Source organism: Pelodiscus sinensis, chromosome 1, assembly GCF_049634645.1.
Source record: "Pelodiscus sinensis isolate JC-2024 chromosome 1, ASM4963464v1, whole genome shotgun sequence".
NCBI classification, from domain to species: Eukaryota; Metazoa; Chordata; order Testudines; family Trionychidae; genus Pelodiscus; species Pelodiscus sinensis.
Genome location: NC_134711.1, coordinates 305556760 through 305576732, shown reverse-complemented (window position 1 = coordinate 305576732; position 19973 = coordinate 305556760). Strand labels below are relative to the sequence as shown.

The 19973-nt window shown below is 42.6% G+C and overlaps 1 protein-coding gene across 2 annotated transcripts in view; it reads right to left on the bottom strand.

The window, feature by feature from the left end:
* Positions 1 to 471: 471 nt before the first annotated feature.
* PANX1 (pannexin 1) overlaps positions 472 to 19973 on the bottom strand; it is a 38158-nt gene continuing 18656 nt past the window's right edge. For both annotated transcript variants that reach the window (XM_006134415.4, XM_075919363.1), the window contains exons 2-5: positions 19381 to 19520; positions 12688 to 12911; positions 9455 to 10119; positions 472 to 5580 (exon numbers count right to left, since the gene is read on the bottom strand). In XM_006134415.4, coding sequence (XP_006134477.3) covers positions 5492 to 5580; positions 9455 to 10119; positions 12688 to 12911; positions 19381 to 19520 — 1118 coding nt within the window. In that variant the 3' untranslated portion in view covers positions 472 to 5491. The remainder of the gene's footprint in view (positions 5581 to 9454; positions 10120 to 12687; positions 12912 to 19380; positions 19521 to 19973) is intronic.

Sequence of the window (19973 nt, the reverse complement as noted above, 5' to 3'; positions counted from 1 at the left end):
TTGGAGAGTGTAGGATAAACTATCAAATTCACATTCATTTTTCATCTAAGTCAGAATGTTAGATCTCTAATGTGCAAAGTGCACTAATCTAACTTATCAATTGCATTTTCATACTTTAAAATGTATGAAAAATTTGCAACAGAAATTTTCAGGGAAAGTGAACTAAAATTATAACAAATGTCCAATTTTTTTAAACTGAGCATCCATCATTAAGTTTGTTCGAATGAAGCATGCTGGTATAAGGATGCAGGGTCACTGACCCCTCAACCTTCACACTATCTCCTATAGCTCTTCCAGTCTGCAAAATTGTGTTTAAACCAATGCATTGTACCGTTCAGTTTAAAAAGAAATATCCACAAGCATTTATCCAGTCATGCATTCACAGACAAAGATATTCACTGCACTAATACTTATGTTGCTAAAGAAAGGTACATGAAGTAACACACCAGAAAAATACTTGACTTCCATGACTTAAGTTTTAAGGAATAAAAATCCACTATTCCAGCCAATGCCAATACATACAAGATCTTAAATTCCATTACATTGGAAATAAACATGCAACACACTATTTTAACATTTGACAAGCTTAATTTAAATATATTCATAGATTTTAAAGCCAGATGGAACCACTATGATCATCTAGTCTGACTTCCTGTATATGAAAGGCCACTTCCTCAAAATAATTCCTAGAGCCTAATCTTGATTTTAAAATGGTCAGTGATGGACTGTCCACCATGAACCGTGGTCAACTGTTGCAATGGCTAATTACTATCACTGTTAAAAATGTACACCATATTTCCTGTATAATAAATGTGTCTAGCTTCAGCTTTCAGACACTGGTTTGTGTTCTACCTTTCCTGACCAGACTGAAGAACCTATTGTTAAATATTGTTCTTCATATAAGTACTAATAGACTACAACTGAGTCACTCCTTTATCTTCTCTTTGTTAAGCTAAATAGAAAATCTCAAAGGGCTCAATCACTATAAAGTCTATTTTCTAATCCTTTAATCATTCTCGTGGCTCTTCTCTGAACTCTAATTTATCAACATCCTTCTTGAATTCTGGGCACCACAACAGGACACAGTATTCCAGCAGTGGTTGCGCCAGTACCAAATACAGAAGTAAAATTACCTCTCTACTCCTAATTGAGATTTGTGTTTACAAGTCCCAGTATCACATTAGCTGTTGTGCCCACAGGGTTACACTGAGGGCTCAACTAATTATCCAAAATGAGCCTCCAATCTTTTTTTTTTTTTTTTTTTAAAGAGTCACTGCTTCCTAGTCCAAGCAGTAAGAATCCTGTAAGTATTGCCTGCATTCTCTGTTCCTAGAGCTATATTTACATTAAGTTGTATTAAATGCACATTGTTTGCTTGTGCCTAGTTTACTGAGTGATCCTGACCACTCTGAATCAGAGACCTGTCTTCTTCATTATGTACCACTTCATAATTTGTGTGTCATCTGCAAACTTCATCAGGCATTATTTTGTTTTTTACAGGTTCCTGAAGTACCCAAGAACCCAGTCCAGTGGGCCCCCACTGGAAATGGAGCCACTCAATGACGATTCCCCACTTAATTATATTTTGAGTCCTATCAGATAGCATGTTTTTAATCCATGTAATGTGCGCTATTACATTAATGTGTGCCATTAATTTTATATCATTCTAGTATTTTCTAATCAAAGTATGTGGTACCAATTCAAACACCTTATAGAAATTATGTCAACACTATTACCTTGTAATCTCATCACAACAAACCTTGTAATCTCATCACAAAAAGATATTAAGTTAGTTTGACAAGCTGTTTTTCATAAACCCATGTTGATTTGCATTAAATTGCATACCTTTCATTAGTTCTTTATTTACTGAGTACTATTTTAGCTGTTACCTTGCCTGGAATCAATGTCAGGCTGACAGACCTTGCCAGGTCATTCTGTTTACCCCTTTTCAAAGATGGTACAACATCAACTTCCTTCCAGTGTTCTGGAACTTCCCCAGTTCCCCAAGACTTGTTGAAAATCAACATTAATTGCCCAGCAAGTTCCTAAGCCAGCTTTTTTAAAACATTTGGATGCAAATTATCTGGACCTGCTGATTTAAAAACTTCAGTAGTTTGTTTACCATCTTCTTGACCGTGTCATCTATTTTTTACCCAAACATAGAACAGAAACACTTTTACCTTTTCTGCAGTATTACTGATAATTCTATCATTTCTATCTAGTAATATCAAGAAACTAACAAAAAGTTTGTATTAAATAAAAATCACTACTGAGGGATGAATATAATTAACATTGTAGTTTAAGAAAGGATTCAAACTTGATTCAGTCTGAGCTAAGCTGCTGTGGTGGGTGCTTGTGTATGTGTTTAAAGCATGTGCATATTTATTTTAGCAACAGACAGAGGCTGGTTAGCTTATTAAGTGAAAAGAGAAGTTACTTAATTGTACAGTAACTGGATTTCTTCGATACATGTCTATATACATATTCTACTGTGGTTGTGCATACATGTTATGTGTCAGAGATCAAAGCCTTCTGGCCATCAGTACCCACAGGGTACTCATGTGCTCTCCAGTCCCTGTGCTCTACTGTAAGGGCTTATAAGGGTGCCCTATGCTACTCGGTTCCTTCTCACTGCAGAATCCCTAAGGTAAATTCTGAGGTTTAGGGCACAGGTCAGGTTGTGAAATGTGCCTATGAACAACACATCTTGAAAAATGCTGTACAAGGTAACAGACAGGTGACCTGGAACCAGATTTTCCCAGAACAGTATTGCAATTTACATAACAGTCAGGCTACGGTACCCTGATCAGCCTGTTTCTGGTGCTGAGTCTGTGCCATGACCATTAGATAGAGAATGCTGGGGTTTTATGATGATCTTTTCCCCAAAAAACTGGATTTGGTGGTTGGCATTACAATACCATGTGGTTAAACTCAACTTAGGACTGAGCTTCAACAGGAACCATCCCAGGCTGCAAAGTCTAGGATGATAATTGATACAATGGGGAGCTTTCTTTAGAAGAAACCATGGTAGGTGATCTATCTCTGGGATTTCTGGCTCCCTGCTGCGTGTCTGAGGACAGTATTGTGGTTCTAGTCAAACAATAAGTCTGTACCTATGAACTGGGCCTTTGAAGGTCCTTGTGAGGAGACATGGGGGGTGTCTAACATGCCTGGTTTGAAAGCATATATTGTGGTTAGTCACTAGGAAAACTGGAAGGCATGACTCCCTGTTCTTCCTAGCCTGGCAGCTGAAGGTCTCACAAAGGGCGTATTTACTGACAGTGTGATTCTCCCATCCAGGGGCTAGGATAGTTCCCTTGCATGAGAGGCAGTTTGAATTTCAGAGAGCTGGATGACATCGCACTGGTGATGAAGATTCTAACAACTAAAAAGTGTTGCAACTGTCAACCTAAGGACTAAACCACTAACACTATAAACACTATGACCTATAAATAATTAAGAGAGAGGCTGGCCATCTGGGAGTCAGGCTCCATCTCTAAGCCATGAATTGGTAAAAAGATGCCCTAGCATCCTACAAGTTGAAAGATTCTGATCTCTACCAGATGCACACCATCAGAGGAATGAGCATATGGACAAACAATAGGTTTTAAGGTTTCGAAGAGGCGTTGTTTAATTAAAGAGGGTCTGATGGTCATTTAGAAGCATTTCAGCTCAATTCACTCTAAGAATAAACAAGGAGTACTGATTTCAGAGTTAAATAGAAATATTTCTGGATAAAAATATTTTCAAAATAATCTTTACTGAAGATGTGGTTTTCTCACTTTTGGTGGAACAAAGAACTTGTACTATAGCTATGGTGTCTTCAGGAAAGAGGTCATATTATGGTTTTATGTTCCATATTTTATTACATTAAGGCTTATCTTGGTGATAAGGTATACAATAACCAAGTTTTTCTTACTATGCTAGCACCTAAGTTGTTCATTAATAATTCTGAGTGAAAGGGTTAACACTGATTACGTTATCCCATCTACACTATCAACAATTCTTTTTTGCAATGTTGATAATACATATGTTAATAGGAACCCAGCGAATAAGCTAAATGGGAGCACAAATGTTAGCAATATCTTATAAATCTAGGCACTGTCATTAATGTTCTGTTTGTGTTTTTCTACACTGTATTTTTGGAGAAAAGCTAAATTCAAAATTCAAATTCAAAAGCTAAATTCAGATGGTTAAAAGCACCATATTTCTTCTGCATAATAACATTTCAAAGATGTATTAAGTCACCATTTAGTTGTAAACTTTTAAAAGTACAACCATAACATTTTGTTCAGAGTTATGAACAACTTCCATTCCTGAGGTATTTGTAACTCTGAGGTTCTACTGCATTTCAGTATTCAAGGGTTCCATAATAATTAGCCTTAATTTGCTGTTTGAAAAAAATGCCATGATGCTGACATGAAATCCCATTTGGAACATTGTTTCAAAACTGAAAAATTAAAAAAAAAAAACACCATGAACAAATTATTGCAGTACTTTCTGAATTTCAGTGTCCCGGGATTAGTAGCGTAGAGATAAAAATATGGTCATGTTTTTTGTCTATGTCATTGTCCTTTTCTCTTTGATTTGTTTCAAATTACTTGTTGCATCTGATCTTTAACTAAGACTGCAAACTGTGAGGCAGGGACTGTCTTCTTTTGTATCCTGCCTAGACTGTAGTTGCTACTGTAATACAATTGAGAATGTCATACAGCCTTTTCTTATAAGGCATATTGTGGAAGATGAGAATTCTATTCTGTATCTGATACCAGTAAATGTTACAAAGTGGCTCTTTTAAACACAGTGGATATAAAATACGGGTTCTTTACATCAGCATAGACAAAACAAATCTTTGTAAGAGGGATTATCCCAGTTCAGTACTTAGTCTAAAAAAATCCATTATTCAGAGGGGTCAGAAATTAAGACCAAATCAGCTAAGAAATACAATTAAGGACTCAAAAAACCCTCCAATAAACTTTATAGGCTAGGGAGTCCTTGTTACCCAGTGCAATGAATGGGATCTTTTACCTTAACACAGATTAAGAACTGCAGAATTGGACTCTTGATGGCAAGTAACAAAGTTTGGCATATTCAGTACTCCAGATGGAATCTGTCCATTTCTAATGTGCATGCAATTCATTGTTTCACCACAATAAGAACAATCCTTAATGGCTGTAATGGTACTAACTTCATATGTTGTCTGTAGTAATCAATTCCGCATGATGATGGATTTCACTTTTCCATAATTTAAGTCAGATGGTTTTATAAATATTCAGACTCTAGACAGTGCCTTTTGTGATGTGAGGTTAACTATGGTGTATGTAAACAATCTGCCACCTCAGATATATCCTCTCTGATGAACTGCTTGTACCCCAAACCCAGTCCATTGAGAAAGGCAACGTCCTGTGTTCGGTGGGGTTTGTATTGGAGATGGGGAGAAAGGGAAATTGTCCTGTGCTACAACCGACAAAAGTGGAGGGTACAGGAGCAATCAGCAGGAAGAATCTGTTAGTCTTTGACGAACCTTCTTATCATCATTGCATGGGCTTGAATTGCCACTCAGGAGCCGATCTGTTAAAACTAAACAAAAGCAAATGCTCTTTACAATGAAATTCCATCATGCCATTTCAGAACAAGCAGATATTCTTACTTTCCCCACAACAAAATACCAGCAGCAGAGATATATCAAATGCAAACCCCACAACTTATTTTCACCTTTTCTTTATACTATAGCTGGGCTCGTGTGAGGCTTTACACAGGGACATACTCAAAGAACACCATCCTGCTAGCACTAACTCTCAAGTGCTGAGCCTGAGGAGAAGCCTACTGCTTCCTTTTTGGAAATGCAGGCCCCAGAACTAGCATAGAACCACAAGGTGGTGCGTAGAGTTCTGGAGCCATTAGTAAGGCATATCTCCACTTCCAGAAAATCAGTAGTGCTATGATTCTGACTGGTACTCCCAGGCATGCCAAAGGGGAAAAGAAATCTTCTCAGAGTCTTTCCTGTTCTTGTGCAAGGGAGCTAGAATCTGTGCCCAGAGTGTAAAATCCTTTATTAAATCATACTAATATCACTAGAGGCAGGCAACCCACAACCCTCCTCATGCAGCTAGTCAACTTTCATACAAAACCTATAAACATGAGATAAGACTGGAGATCCATAAACCCATTTCATGACAACTTCTGACATGCTGACATTTTCAACATTTGTTTTCATTCCATATCGGAACACAGCCAAAACTTCCTGAACATTTTCATGAAAGAGAATCCAGTTGAAAGATCAGTTTTCAGATTCTAAAGGTCAGGTTTTTGACAAATTAATCCATCAGCGACTGGAGAATCCACCATGAACCTCAGAAACTTTCCCATTGAATTTGAAACATTTCAGCTTTGACAACTGTGTATTTCAGCAACAAACATTTAGTCCTCAGTATTCTAACCAGCTCCAATAAAAACATTCCTGTCATTAAGGCATCTTGGTTCTTTTTTTATTTTTCAAGTGGTTGTTTTTCTTTGCATCATAGTGGTACAGAAATTAATTAATGTGTTTATATGACAGAAGATAGTGACTTAGAATAATACATCAGGAACATTTCTCTTAAGCTGATGCTTCCACCATTATAATAGGCAAAAGAGGCAGCATCATTACTGTTCTAGAAAAATATTTAAGTCAACGAACAGTTTCCAAGGAAGGAAATATTTAATCTGAGTGGCCTTAATGTGGTATCCATCATGAATTTCCTATGCAGACTATGTGCTGTGAAAGTAGAAAGAATTATACTGTAAGAGAAAGATGAATTATGCTGTAATAATTGAATAAGTTGAAGGAATACTGTTTGTCTCTGAACAGGAAAAAGAAAAGTATGTTAATGTTGTTTGTAGGTATGCAGATCAGAGTGCTAGCCAGAGTTAATAGGAAAAGGAACATTAGTGTTAGGGAGAAAGCAATTGAGATAACCAAGGAGATATGGACAGGAGATTGCTGTGTGCTTGATGTGGAAATGAAGATATTTGACTAGCCTCACACTAATTATGTGAAGTTTTGCCCTTCTTTTAATCCTGTTAATTTTGGCTTTCTTTTGACTGTATAAATCAAGGGGTTTGAACCTTGTATGGCACTCACATTTTCTGGGTGCATTTAGCAGAGCGGCTTTGCTAATAAACAGAGCGGTCTGACAAATCTGTGAGTCCTGTCTGACTTTGACAGTGCTAAGGATGAGTTATTGCTGATGAACATTTTACAAAGAATTCTTTAAAATGTTAGCACATGCTTATAAAACACCTAAGTGATGGGGACACTGGAAGCAGACTTCTGATGTTTCCATTACTGTTCCACTACAGCATCTCCAGTTTCCACCTATCTGAGCTAAGTATGGTCAGAGTTCCTAGCCATTCACACCTCTACATAAAGAGACTATAGCTCTCTCTGCATGTACAATACTACTAGTAATTTCCTTTTAAAAAATTCCAGTCATATGACTCTTGGTAAATTGTTGGAACAACCTTCTCTGTTAAAAAATGTCACTTGAAGTGAGTTGTGCCCATGAAAGCTCATGATATCATCTTCATGTTTTGTTAGTCTTTAAGGTGCTACTAGACTACTTGTTGTTTTTAAAGTGTTTCAGTTTCAGACTAACTCGGCTACCCCTCTGAAGCTGTTAAAAATGTGTGTCTGATATCCTGTCAGAAGCCATGTGTACACGACAGGGCCTTTGGCAGCATAGCTATGCCTGCATAGTCCTCTAGCGTAGATGCAGTGTATAGCAACAGGAGGAGGAGATTGGATGGTACAGGAATACTACCTTCTCAAACCTTAGCTAGGTTGACAGAACTGTCAAGCTAGAGGGATTCTAACTGTGCATTGGGACCCCAAAGTGGGTCACAACCCCATTTTAATGGGGTTGCTAGGGCTGGCTTCGACTTGCTAGGGGTTGGGATTGAAGCTTGAGCCTGGGTTGGGAATCAGGTTACAGGCCCCCTGCCTGGGACTGAAGCCCTTGGGCTTGGCGTTGCGGTTTGCTACCTGGGGTGGTGGATCTCAGGCTTTGCGCCTCTCCCCTGGGTGGAGGGAAGGACTCAAGAAGGTTCAGACTTTGGTTTCACCTTCCTGGTGTCGTTTAGTAATTGTGTTGTCATTGTGACGCAAAGTTGAGACCCCTGGTCTAGCTGTATCTATACTGGGAGATTTGTCAGCATACCTATGTCAGTCAGGCCATACCCCTGGCCATCATAACCATGCTGTCGCAAGTTTTAACAGAAGATCAAGCCTTAGGGATCCTTTGGTGCAGAACGCTTCTTTATGGGGCTCCATCTACCCCAGAAACAGAGGAGGTTAAGCTTAGCAGCTTATACACAAACAGTTTCCTTTACCACACAGGGTAGACAGACAGCAATAAGAGGGGCTCTACTGCTCTCTGGAGGCTAAAAGGAAGTATTTTCCCCATTACTGTCCCAATCTTATTTTGTGTGTGCGCATGTGAGAAAGGGGAAGATTAACTGCAATGAATCAAACTCAACAACCAACAGCTGCTACCACCACTTTTGCAGAGCTTACAGCTGAGAGAAGGCAGGAAGGACTAACCCAGATCTAAGAGCCACTTCTGTTTCTTGCCCTCTGCTACTGTCTAGACCCATACCCATAAACCATGCAGGAGAATGAAGACAGGCACAGAACTTCCTTAATTTTTCCTTACCAACAATTCAAATTAACCAAGCAATATTAATGTACAAATACCATATAAACTGGAAGAGACATTTCTCAAAAGCAAGTGCCTAAACTGTAGGGGTACGTCTAGACTACAGGCTTTTGTCGACAGAAGTTCTGTCAACAAATACTGTCGACAAAGAGCGTCTAGACTACATCCAGTTCTGTCGACAAAGCAAGCTCCTTTGTTGACATGACAGTGTAGATGTAATTATGCCTTCTGTCAACAGAACTCTGTCAACAAAAGGCATTATTCCTCGTACAATGAGGTTTACAGCTGTCGACAAAACTGCTGAGTTCTGTCGACGTTATGTCCACAGAAGTCAGAGGCAGTGTAGATGCAGGTATAGTTTTGTCGACAAAAGTCCACTTTTGTCAACAAAACCCTGAAGTCTAGATACACTCTAGGTGGAAAATTTGCATCCTTGCTTACATATTTTGTAGGCACAGTTTAGGCATCTAGTTTTGAAAATCTGGTCTATTCTGACAAACAAATGAAAATATTATAATAGCTTTCAACATAACCTTCCTGTTTTCTAACCAAAGTTACAAAAATTATTTAAACAGACTGTATTGTTAGGCATAACCTAATCAATTTTCCTATACAGCACATTTAAGCCTATGCACACAACAGTTCTAACGCTGTTTGTTTAGATACTGAATTTCATAAGGTAAGAAACAATTTTTCTTCTTATTCAGGCCTATATTAATGGGTACACCATTTAAACGCAACAAGCAGCTCAAGTTTACCTTGTAGTTCTGTTGCATTCTTTTCTGGTTCATCTGCAACTTTCTCTTCAGACTTCTCTTTTGCAGCTGCAGGCTTTCCATCTACAGTATCTGTCTTAATCGCACCAAGGTTTAGCAAAAGATGCATTATGTCACACTTCTCAGGGCCTGCAATATTCTCCAGCACTTTGAGGCACTTGTATGATTTAAGTTCACTTACGTTTTCCTCAAGGAAAAGGAGATAGAGGCTCAAATCATCATAATTTGACTTGAGTTTCAGAACATCAAACGTTGGAAGAATTTCATATACTTTAAGAATGTCTGAGCTTCGCCTGAATGGAACGAGCATGGCATACATTACAATGGGCATCACCAAAAGATACACAATTAAGTTAATGTAACTGAGTAGCTGGAAGACACCAACAGCAATAAGCTTACATTGAATTAGTTCTGGAACTGTTGTGTCATTCTTTAAGATCCCAGTTTTGATGGTGCACAGAAACTCATCAGTCATAGAGGAGAGACTTATATAGTAGCCTAGATAGAGACATGCAAACAGGATAATTGCTAGTGTTAATAAACGGCAAATAACGTATTTGATTATTAAGTTTTTGGAGTTTTTCTTTGTCTTCAGGTATTGTTCCACAATGGGGTATTTAAAGTGGCTTTCAGATATCTCCCACAAACTGGAAAAAAAAAAAACAAGAAAAAAAACCACATCACTGCAGGATTCCTTTTGCTATATTATTAAATATAGCAAACAGTTTGACAAACCAAAACAAAAGGCCTGATTATGATCTCACTTACACTACCGTACTCTCTGAAATCAATGAAGTAACACTAGTGTAAAGCAGATGTGAGGGCAGTACCAAGAACAGAATTCCACTGTATTTATTAATATTGTCCATAAGATAAGCATAATAGCCAAAAGGAAAAATGACCAACCCTCAGACAGAATAAGTAAAATATTAAAAAGGACTTAAGCAAGGAGGTTTTAAATGCAACTTAAGGATTGATACTCAAATGCAACCTAAGAGAAAAAATACACATAGCTGCAATATATGCCTTACATCAGGGGTCGGCAACCATTTCAAAGAGCCAAATTACATCAAAATTCAGAACAAGTAGTCAACAAAGAGCCAGATAAGAATGCCCATTTGCATAAGTGAAAATCTACAACTTAATATTATTGATAATTGACATACTGATTAATAATAGCATAAATGAAACACTGTACTCACAGACTATTTAATGGGACTTAGGCTGCTGCATCTTTTCCCACATTTCTTTGAAGTTTACATTGCAACTAGTCAAATCCAGCTTCATGCCCACATTTAGGCTGTCTTCTGTTAATATTATGACAGAGGGCTGAGGATGTGGGGGTGCAGGAGTCTGGGTTGGGGTGTATGATGGTCTCAGGGCACAAGGTTGGGGTGTGTGAGGGTGCAAAAGTATTATGGTAGGAGACTGGGGATGTGAGGGTGCAGAAGTCTGGGGATGCAGGTATATGAGGGGCTCAGGACAGGGGATTCAGGTGTATGATGGCTCAGCGGTGGTGTGTGATGGGAGGGGTGAAGGAGTGTTATGATGCTGTGGTCAGATGGGGGCTGGGCCCCAATAGGGGGCTTGTTGGCCAGGCTTCATTTTTAAATAAAGTAAAATATTATGTCCCACACAAAAGGTTTCAGCATTGTCTTTATTTATGGCAGGAGTGGACAACCTTTTCTGGATCAGAGCCTATTGACCCACAGAAAAAAACCCTCCAAAAACCTCCAACCCCAACTGAAACACCTTACTCCCCTAGTACTCCAGCCCCATTGTGGGGGGAAGGGTAAGGGGAACTGAGGTTTAAGGCCTCAGGCTGGATGTATCCTTTGGGATTCCAGGGTTAGTGGATTTTGTGGGCCCCCCTAAGTTCTGTGGTGGGGCCAAAATGAGGGGTTAAGTATGGAGGACAGGTTTGCCAGTGAATGGGATAGAGATGGGGGTGCAGGATCTGAGCAGGAGATTGTGTGTAGGAGGAGGTGAGGCTACAAGGTCTGGCTGGGGTGGGATGGGCAAGAGCGGGCTCGGGACATGGTGTCTGGCCAGGGGGCAGGAGTGGGCTGGGGGCAGGGTGACTGGCCAGGGGGCGAGTGAGGGGAGGCCACTTACTTGCTTTTGCGCAATGTGTAACATGGCCCTCCCACTGCTCCCATTCACTGGAAGGAAGTATTTACCAGGGAAGTCTCCAGGAAGCGTTTCCCTAGGGAAAGGAAATGGCAGCACGCAAAGAGCTATTTTTGGTTCCTGGTTCCCCACACGCTGGGGGGAAGAAAAAGGACAATGCACAGAGCCATTTTTTGCTCTGCTTATTTCCCTCATGCCAGATCTGGCAGGAAGGCTTGGGGCTCTCCCCTCCCCCCCCCCCGAAAGTCAGCACTGGCATTCTAATCTTGCGGGGGGCCGTAAGGCTATAGCACCAGTGCTGGCTCCCAGCTGCAGTGGGAAGGGGGGGGGGGGGGAGGACTGAGCTGGGGCTCCCGAAGAGTCATATCTGGCTCCCTAGTGAGCCATAGGTTGCCGACCCCTGCCTTACATTAAGGTGAGCTGAATGGTGTTTTACCTGCCAGGATCTAATGTCAGAGTTCATTGTCTACCCAGTATAAAAACAAAACAATTTTCATCTTTTAATTGTAATTTTTGTTCTTCTGAAGGAAAAGAAGAGCAGATATTGCTCAAATTGAGGTTGGTTTGTGCAATGCAGCAACTAGCTCAAGAGAGTAGGGCTGGAAAAGATATATTTTAAAGAGAAAGAAAAAAAGGAGTCTTTGCAGAGCTGCCTCTGAGAATAACTTAGTGGTGGGGAGCCCAGTATTTGCTTTCCACATCAGAGAATTTGAAAAATACTTGTGCTGGCAGGTTAAAATGCAGCCACCTGCACTTCCTCATGTGGTACTGACATCTATTATAGCAAAAGAAAGACAGAGATACCTCAGGTAAGGGTTGGTCTATAAATGGAAAGGAAGAAGACATTTTAAAATATTTTGTTTGAAAACATAGTTATTTGTATGACTTTACACGCACATTTTACTATAATTTGGAATCATAAATTCTAATCAAAGTTATTAAAAAGCCCACATTTCAGCTCACCTTTAAACTATCTGCTATGAATTTACAGTAGGTGTCTGTGATTTACAAGTGTTCTAAATGTATTATACTTATTAAAGGCTAAAAGGAATAAAGAGCAAATATATCAAGCTACAGCACCTTACCTCTGAGCCAAGTTCTCATTAACAGCTGGAGGCAGGCTACTGGGGTCTCTAATGTCTCCACTGTGACAGCTATTAGCTGCTTTGATTGCCCTGTTGTAGGCTTTGTCAAGTTCTTCCATTATAAATTTCAGATCTGAGCAAAGATGGGGTGCAGCAGTGAAGCGCCAGAACAAGCATGGTAGATACAACAGGATAGCAATCAGTAGAAGGATATAGGGAAAAAACTATGAGGGAAAAATAGCAATAAACGATTGTTAGATTAGAATCCATCAGGAACAACACAAGACAACTTAGAACATTTTCTTGGGCAAGGCAGTCTAGTTTTATGCCCCCCTCCCCTATTTCCAGGAGGTTGGAGCACCAACTTCCCACTGTGGGGTGGGGGGAGTGGAGGGGTGAGCATTGCAGGCTGGATCTGGCCTGCATGGGGAGACAGTGATTCCATGCATTGCCACTACTCCTCCACACCAACTTGATGATTAGCAGTGTAGAAAAACTGCATGCTGGAGGCTGGAATCACAGTCAATGGGAGCAGCAGGGGGTCGTGCTTGGGAATGGAGGTAGGTGCCCCTCTTGCCAAGATCCTAAACTCCATCCCCCTCATGCACTACCCTCCTGCTGAGACCCTGCGCCTCCACTCCGCTCCTACACTCTCCTTCCCTCCCAGACTCCCCACCTTCAGCCCACTCCTGCACTCTCCCTCCTTCCCAGACCCCAACTCCACTCCTGCACAGACCTTCCCTCCAACTCCCCACCATCAAGCCAGTGCTGCGCCCTCCTTCCCTTCCAGACCTTCTCTCAGTCCACTCCTGCATCCTCCCTCCCTAGGGATGTAATAGTATAGTTGATTAACCGATAAACAAAAACTTATCAGTTAATGCTATAGGCTACACACAGTCCCGCCCCCACGAGTAAATTTTTTAGCAGGCTGGCCAGCAGCACGTCTCAGTCCCAGCTTGTGCCGGGTCTGGGACTTACCTCTGCTGTGGTTCTGCATTTAAAGTGAGTGAGGATCTATGTCGGCAGGCAGCTTGGCTCAGTTCCGGCTCGTGTTGATTCCGGGAGCGCAGACTGCCCCCTTGGACAGGAGCTGCTGCCACCCCACACTGCTACCTTCTGTATCAGAAGCAACAGTGCAGGGTGATAGGCAGCTGGACCACGAGGGGAGATAGTTTTAAAACTGGCTTACCTCGTGGACCAGCTCCTGCACGGCACTCCACGCTGCTGCCTCTGGAACAGAGATAGCAGCACAGAGTGGCAGGGAGGTCCTCAGGAGTGGGGCCAGATTGCACTGGCTGCCGACCCCATCTCCAGGGACTATAGAATAGTCAAGTAACTGATAAGAATTCATGAGGTTAATCGACTATTCATTTAACTGATCTTTAACATCCCTATCCCTCCTTCCCAGACCCCCACCCTGATCTTGTACCCTTCCTCTCTCCCACCCAGATCCTTCACCCTCTGCCCAATTCGGCATCCTACCTCCCACCCAGACACTGCCCCCCTCAGCCCACTCCTGCAACCAACCTCCCAGACAGATCCTCCACCCCCTCAGCCTGTTCCTGCTCCCAACTTCCACCACAGACCGCCGCACACTCAGACCGTTCCTCCACTCAGCCTCCTGGCCAGACCCCAAACCCCAGCCTGTTCCTGCATTCTATCTCCTGGTCAGACCCTGCACCCATTTTGTCATCATGGATGGTTGGCTGGCAGCCTGCAGAAGGGTCTGCACTGAGCAAGGTGGACTGCAGGCCAAAACATCTGAGAAACACTGCAATAGATAGAGCTTGTTGGTAGACAATATTTGCAGTTGATCTATCTTTTGCTAGAATAAAAATGGGGAGGGGTGCAGGAGTGAGGGGGCTGAAGAGTCAGGGGTGGGAGTGCAGTAATGAGGGCAGAGGGTGATGGGTGCTGGAGTAAGGGCAAGGGGTGGGGAGGTCTTGGCACACAGTTCAGTGGGGGAGGAGGGAACTTAGGGCAGGAGGCCAAGGCTGCACTTCCGGGATGGCGACTCCACTCGGGGGCTATGGCTATGGGGGCCAACCTGGCCTCCAGCCTGTGCAGGAGAGATTCTGGGGGATGCCCTGGCCTCCACCGGCCCTGGTCTCCATCTGCCCCATACAGCTTGTGTGGAGGGGTGAGGCTCAAAGGCCAATTCCGGCCTTCAGCGCTCCCGCACCTCCACAGACTGTCCTCTGGGGGTGAGGCAGATAGATCGCCAGTGGCAACCCTTATTGCCTTCAGCAGTCCCTCTCCACCATGGCCTGCAGCTCTGTGCGGGAGGGGAGACAGGATCCAGGGCTGCCCTGGCTTGCAATGGTCCCCATGAGGCCTGCAGGTTGTCTGCAGGGTAGGAAGGGCTCTTGGGCTGCCCCGCATGGCCTGCAGCCTGTCAGGGGAGGAGATGGCCAGGGTCCAGTGGGGGATGACCCTGGCCTACAGCACCCACTCCCCCGCAGCGTGAAGGTTTTCCAGGGGGCCAGGCTCTCGGGGGTGCCCCCAGCCTCCCCGTGACCTACAGCTTGTCCGGGGACCAGACATGGTTCCTGGCCCCCGGCTCTCTTTAGAGAGGGGCCTCCTGATGGGGCCATGGGTCCCAAAGTTTGGGGGGGGCAGGCAAGCAAGAAGGCAGAGCCCCAGCCCTGCTGGCCACTCTCTTGGTGGCGCAGCTGTCCCCAGTGGTCTCTCTGCAGTATAGTTGTCCACTACAGGCTCACTGCCCCCAGTGGCCACTCTCAGAATCTCATCCCTCTTCTCTACCTCTCCTTTTCCATGTTATGGAAAACAGTCCCATTCCCAGAACTTCCTGTTTTTCAGGCACAACCAAACCTTGACCTTGCTTTAAGTTAAGGTAAGAGGAAGCTGAATACTAAATTTGGTGGTCCTAGCTTTTACCATTTAGGAGAAGTTCTTGAACAAACGGACTTACAGACAGATACACAAATCTCTAAAACATATAACACGATTCAAACTAATTTAACATAATGCTAAATGCAACTTTAGCTCTCAAAACTGTAATGGTGTTACTATGACATAGATCAGAAAACAAGCAGCAGCAAGGAAGAGTGAAATGTACTTCTTCATCTATGCCTTTTATCTAAAAAGCAAAAAATGTAATACTTCCTTAGCTACTTTAAATGGAGCTCACCTGCATACCATTATATCACAGTGGAAAGGGAATCAGAATACTGAACAGCACTTGTGGTGCTCTGCAAATAAACGTGTCGCTACAAACTCTCAAATACAAACTTATATGATTTTTAAAACTTTGTACCCAAATTTATCTCCCATCTCTGTCTACTGATTTCAGTTACCTTGTACTCAGGGTGAATTTGGTTAATTTCTCTTTATCTGAACTATACAAGGGCCCTGTCTCTTGTTAATATTACTGTGCTAACACAAACATGGTGTGTGTGGTTTTTTTTTACTTATTTACACAAAGGAGCAAATGATGAGCTTTTACTCTCTCATGGTAGGCACAAACTGTGTTTTGGGAGACAGCTGGATCCCTACTCTGTGCAAAAGTGTAATCAATCTAGCAAGCAAAGCAACAGGTGCAGCAAGCAGCAGCTATCCCTGGAGACAACAAATGGGAAACAAACACCTAGAAACACCCCATGGGGAACTGGAGACTGCTGTTGACAGTTATGGTGTGGCTCTTTTCCTGGGCTCTCACTAAGCATGAAGGCTAATAAGACAGAAATAGAATGGTATTTATTAATATCAACTTCCCGGCAATGCTTCACTGGTTCTGTCAAGAATAAATGAGCTCATTTAAGTCACTGGGGTAGTGTAACTCTTTTCCCAGTTAACAAAGATGGGCCAAAATTTGAGAGTCAAGAGCTGGGCCTCCAATCTGCATTTAAACCTCTTAATGAGAAATGTCTGGCTTTAAAGGGTGCTGAGCACTCAGAGTCAATGTGAGCTGCAAACATTCAGCATAATTGAAAATCAAGCTCATTTATGAGGCTTAATATGGATATAAGAGCCTAAAATGACACACCCTGATATGGCCACATTTTCTACTGTTTAGAATATCTGATATTTAGGTATCTTGCAGACTGTCCTGAGCAACATATTTATAGTAAACATAAAAAAACCCATGACTAATGCAGCATTAAACTACTACAGAGAATGGTTACAAGGCCATATATAAGTAGTGGCCAATGAGCTACACGGCCTATCGGGGTTCTGTGTGTGACCTGTGAGATATTTTGTTTACTGTTGTCCATGCACAGGATTGAAAGATTGCAATGTTTTCTGTCTGCAGTGTTTTTCCTATTGGTATTACTAAAGTGACATATCCATAGAGCAAGGGCATGTGAAAAGAGGTGTGTGCTGATTGCATCCAACATTGACTATGAGAGCTGTGCAATTCCTCTGCATCTAATCAAAGCACTGCTACTGTTCAATGGTCACACCCAGCGAATTCTTGGCATGCAAGCACAGTTATTAAAATTACCCTATCTTGCAAAAATAACATTGGCATTGTAAAGTCTAATAGATTTATTTTGGGCATAAGATTTCATGGGATACACTAGAGTGGAAATTACAAGGGCAGGGATGTACATACATACACATATACAGGGTGGATGACTGAAATAGCCTCATTAACACTGGTCCTACACTTGATAAGTAACTTCCTTATGTTTTTATACTAGTGCTTACATATACAGGCCGTCCTCGCTGTAAGTCCAAGATTAAGTCCAAGTTTTTTGGAATGTTAGTGAAACAACTTAAAATGGGGAATTTTTTTCCCCGCACGGACTTCCATTTGCGCAAGTTGGTGGAGGGTTTTTTTGTGCAATTTAAGAGCGGGGAATCAGAGGACTTAAAACACATCAGTTCCTACAAGCATCAGTGGCTTTGGAGCAGAATGGATGTATACCAGGGTGATTTATAGCAGGGATGCCCTGTATACCCCTGCCTCTAATTTCTACTCCAATGCATCTGACCAAGTGGTTTTTACCCACAAAAGTGTATACCCAAATAAATCTGTTAGCCTTTAAAGTACCACAGGGCTCTTCATTGATTTTACAGATACAAACGAATTTGGCCATCCCTCGGAGACTCACCGTATCCTGGAAGACCATCTTGGTTATGATAATTTTGTGGCCGTCAGAGATGAAGGAGGGTCACTCATGAGGCCCACTCACTAGGTTACCCATTGCTGCCATATAGCAATCTTTGGGATAGAACCTATTGTCAAAATGACTAAGCACTTTAGGCAAAAATTAAAAACTGTGAATGAGCTTTGTGTTTTCACTATGATTAGTATTAAAAGAGTCTGCTGCTACATGCCAAAGGAACCAGTTCCAAACTGTTAGGAATAAAATTGAATAAAGAGATTTTGTCACCTTTATTCTAGGGCTGTCAAGTGATTAAAAAATTTAGTTGTGATTAATCGTGCGCTCCTTCCCTTTGCGACATTTCCAAGGGGCAGCACAAGGTGGAGCCCAGGCTCCATCCAGCGCTGCCCCTTTGAAGCACCACAGTGCGCATCAAAGGGCCAGTGCAACATGGAGCCCAGGATCAGCTGGAGTGCCCAGCTGATCCCTGGCTCCGTGTTGTGCTGCCCCTTTGAAGCGCCAGAGTAGCGCTTCAAAGGGGAAGTGCAACACGGAGCCAAGGATCATCTGGGCACTTCAGCTGATCCCGGTAGGGAAGTTAAAGACTACTCAAGTATCCGATAAGCAAATACTTATTGGATAGTCAGTGGACTAGTCGATTTCTGCCCCCCTTTGCTGCCTCTATCAGATATCAGATAGAGGTCGCAAAGGGGAGTGGGCGGGGAAGGGCTACTTCAAAGTGGCAGCATCACACAACTGTGTGGCACTGCCGCTTGAAACTCCAAGCCGGCGTTTCAAAGGGGCAGCCATGGATCCCGGGGTCAGCTGGGGATTCCCCAGCTGATCCCTGGCTCTGCGCGGCATTTCCCCAGAACCTGGGGTCAACTGAGGAGTCCCCAGCTGATCCTGGGTTCCGCTGCCACAGGGAGCCCAAGATCAGCTGGGATCTGCAGCTCAGCTATGAGGCAGCTGCTCCTTTGAAACGCCGCCTCTGCGTGTTTCAAAGGGGCAGTGGAGCCTGAGGTCAGCTAGGGAGTCCCCAGCTGATCCTGGGCTCCTCGATGCGCTGCCCCTTTGAAGTGTTGCAGAGGCACTTCAAAGGGGCAGTGTAGCATTAATGCCTGTGATTAACACGTTAAAAAAATTAATGTGTTAATCCTGGACTGTGTTAATTGCAGGCGTTAACGCATGTCAATTGACAGCCCTGCTTTATTCATGTTCACGAGATAAAATAGGATCCATCTAATTTTCATACTGCGTTGGTAATCAGAGTAAAAAGTCATTAAAATCAGTGGACGTGACTCAGAATTTGCACTGAGAAGAAATATGTGTTATATGTTTACTTAGATGTATTTCAAAGGATAATACTTTAACGTTGCCATTACTTGTAAATCAAATAATATGGCAAGTCAAGAGGTTTTTATAAAGAAAATGCTTTTTCTAATTCTGCCATATTTGGATTTTAGAGAAAGTAAATATGTTCTCTAAAAATAAGTGGACAAATGCTATAGTAAGTGGCTCAGGGTCAACAAGAGAAAAGCTGGGATAGAAAAAAGGGAAGAGGAAATACAGGTTTCTGCATTGCACCCAGATTTCATGGAGAAAACAGATCTGTACATACTTTATGAAGCCACCGTGGAATGTTTCCTGAATCACTCTGTGATAATTGCTTTTGCTGAACAGTTGCCCAACAGTAGGAGTCCACATAGGCAGCCTGGCGCCAGCTGAATGAGCTTGGAGAAAAACAGCTTATTTGGGTACCTGAAAAACAAAGCAAAATGCATCAAGAGTCAAAATTTCAGAAGAACAATTAATTAACATTTTAGTTTTTTCCAAACACATTAAATCCATTATCATAGACTACTAAAACTGGATGGGACCTTGAGAGATCATTAAGTTCAATCTTCAGCCCTCATGACAGGACTAAGCACCATCTAGAGTAGGGCTACTCAACATGTGGCCCGCAGCCCGTTTCTTTGCAGCCCACGGGGCTGTTTGGGTTTAGGTAGGGCTCAACGCATGGCCTGTGAGTGGGAATGCACTCTACTGGGAATGCACTCCACAATGTATGGCCTCTACTGGGAATGCACTCCACAATCGTGAGATGTCTCCCAGGCGGGGTGAGCATTGAAAGACACAAGCGGACGGGCTGGCTGGAACAGACCAGCTTCAGGGTGTTGGCACTTCTAGCCCCCAGGGGGGAGGTCCCGGGAG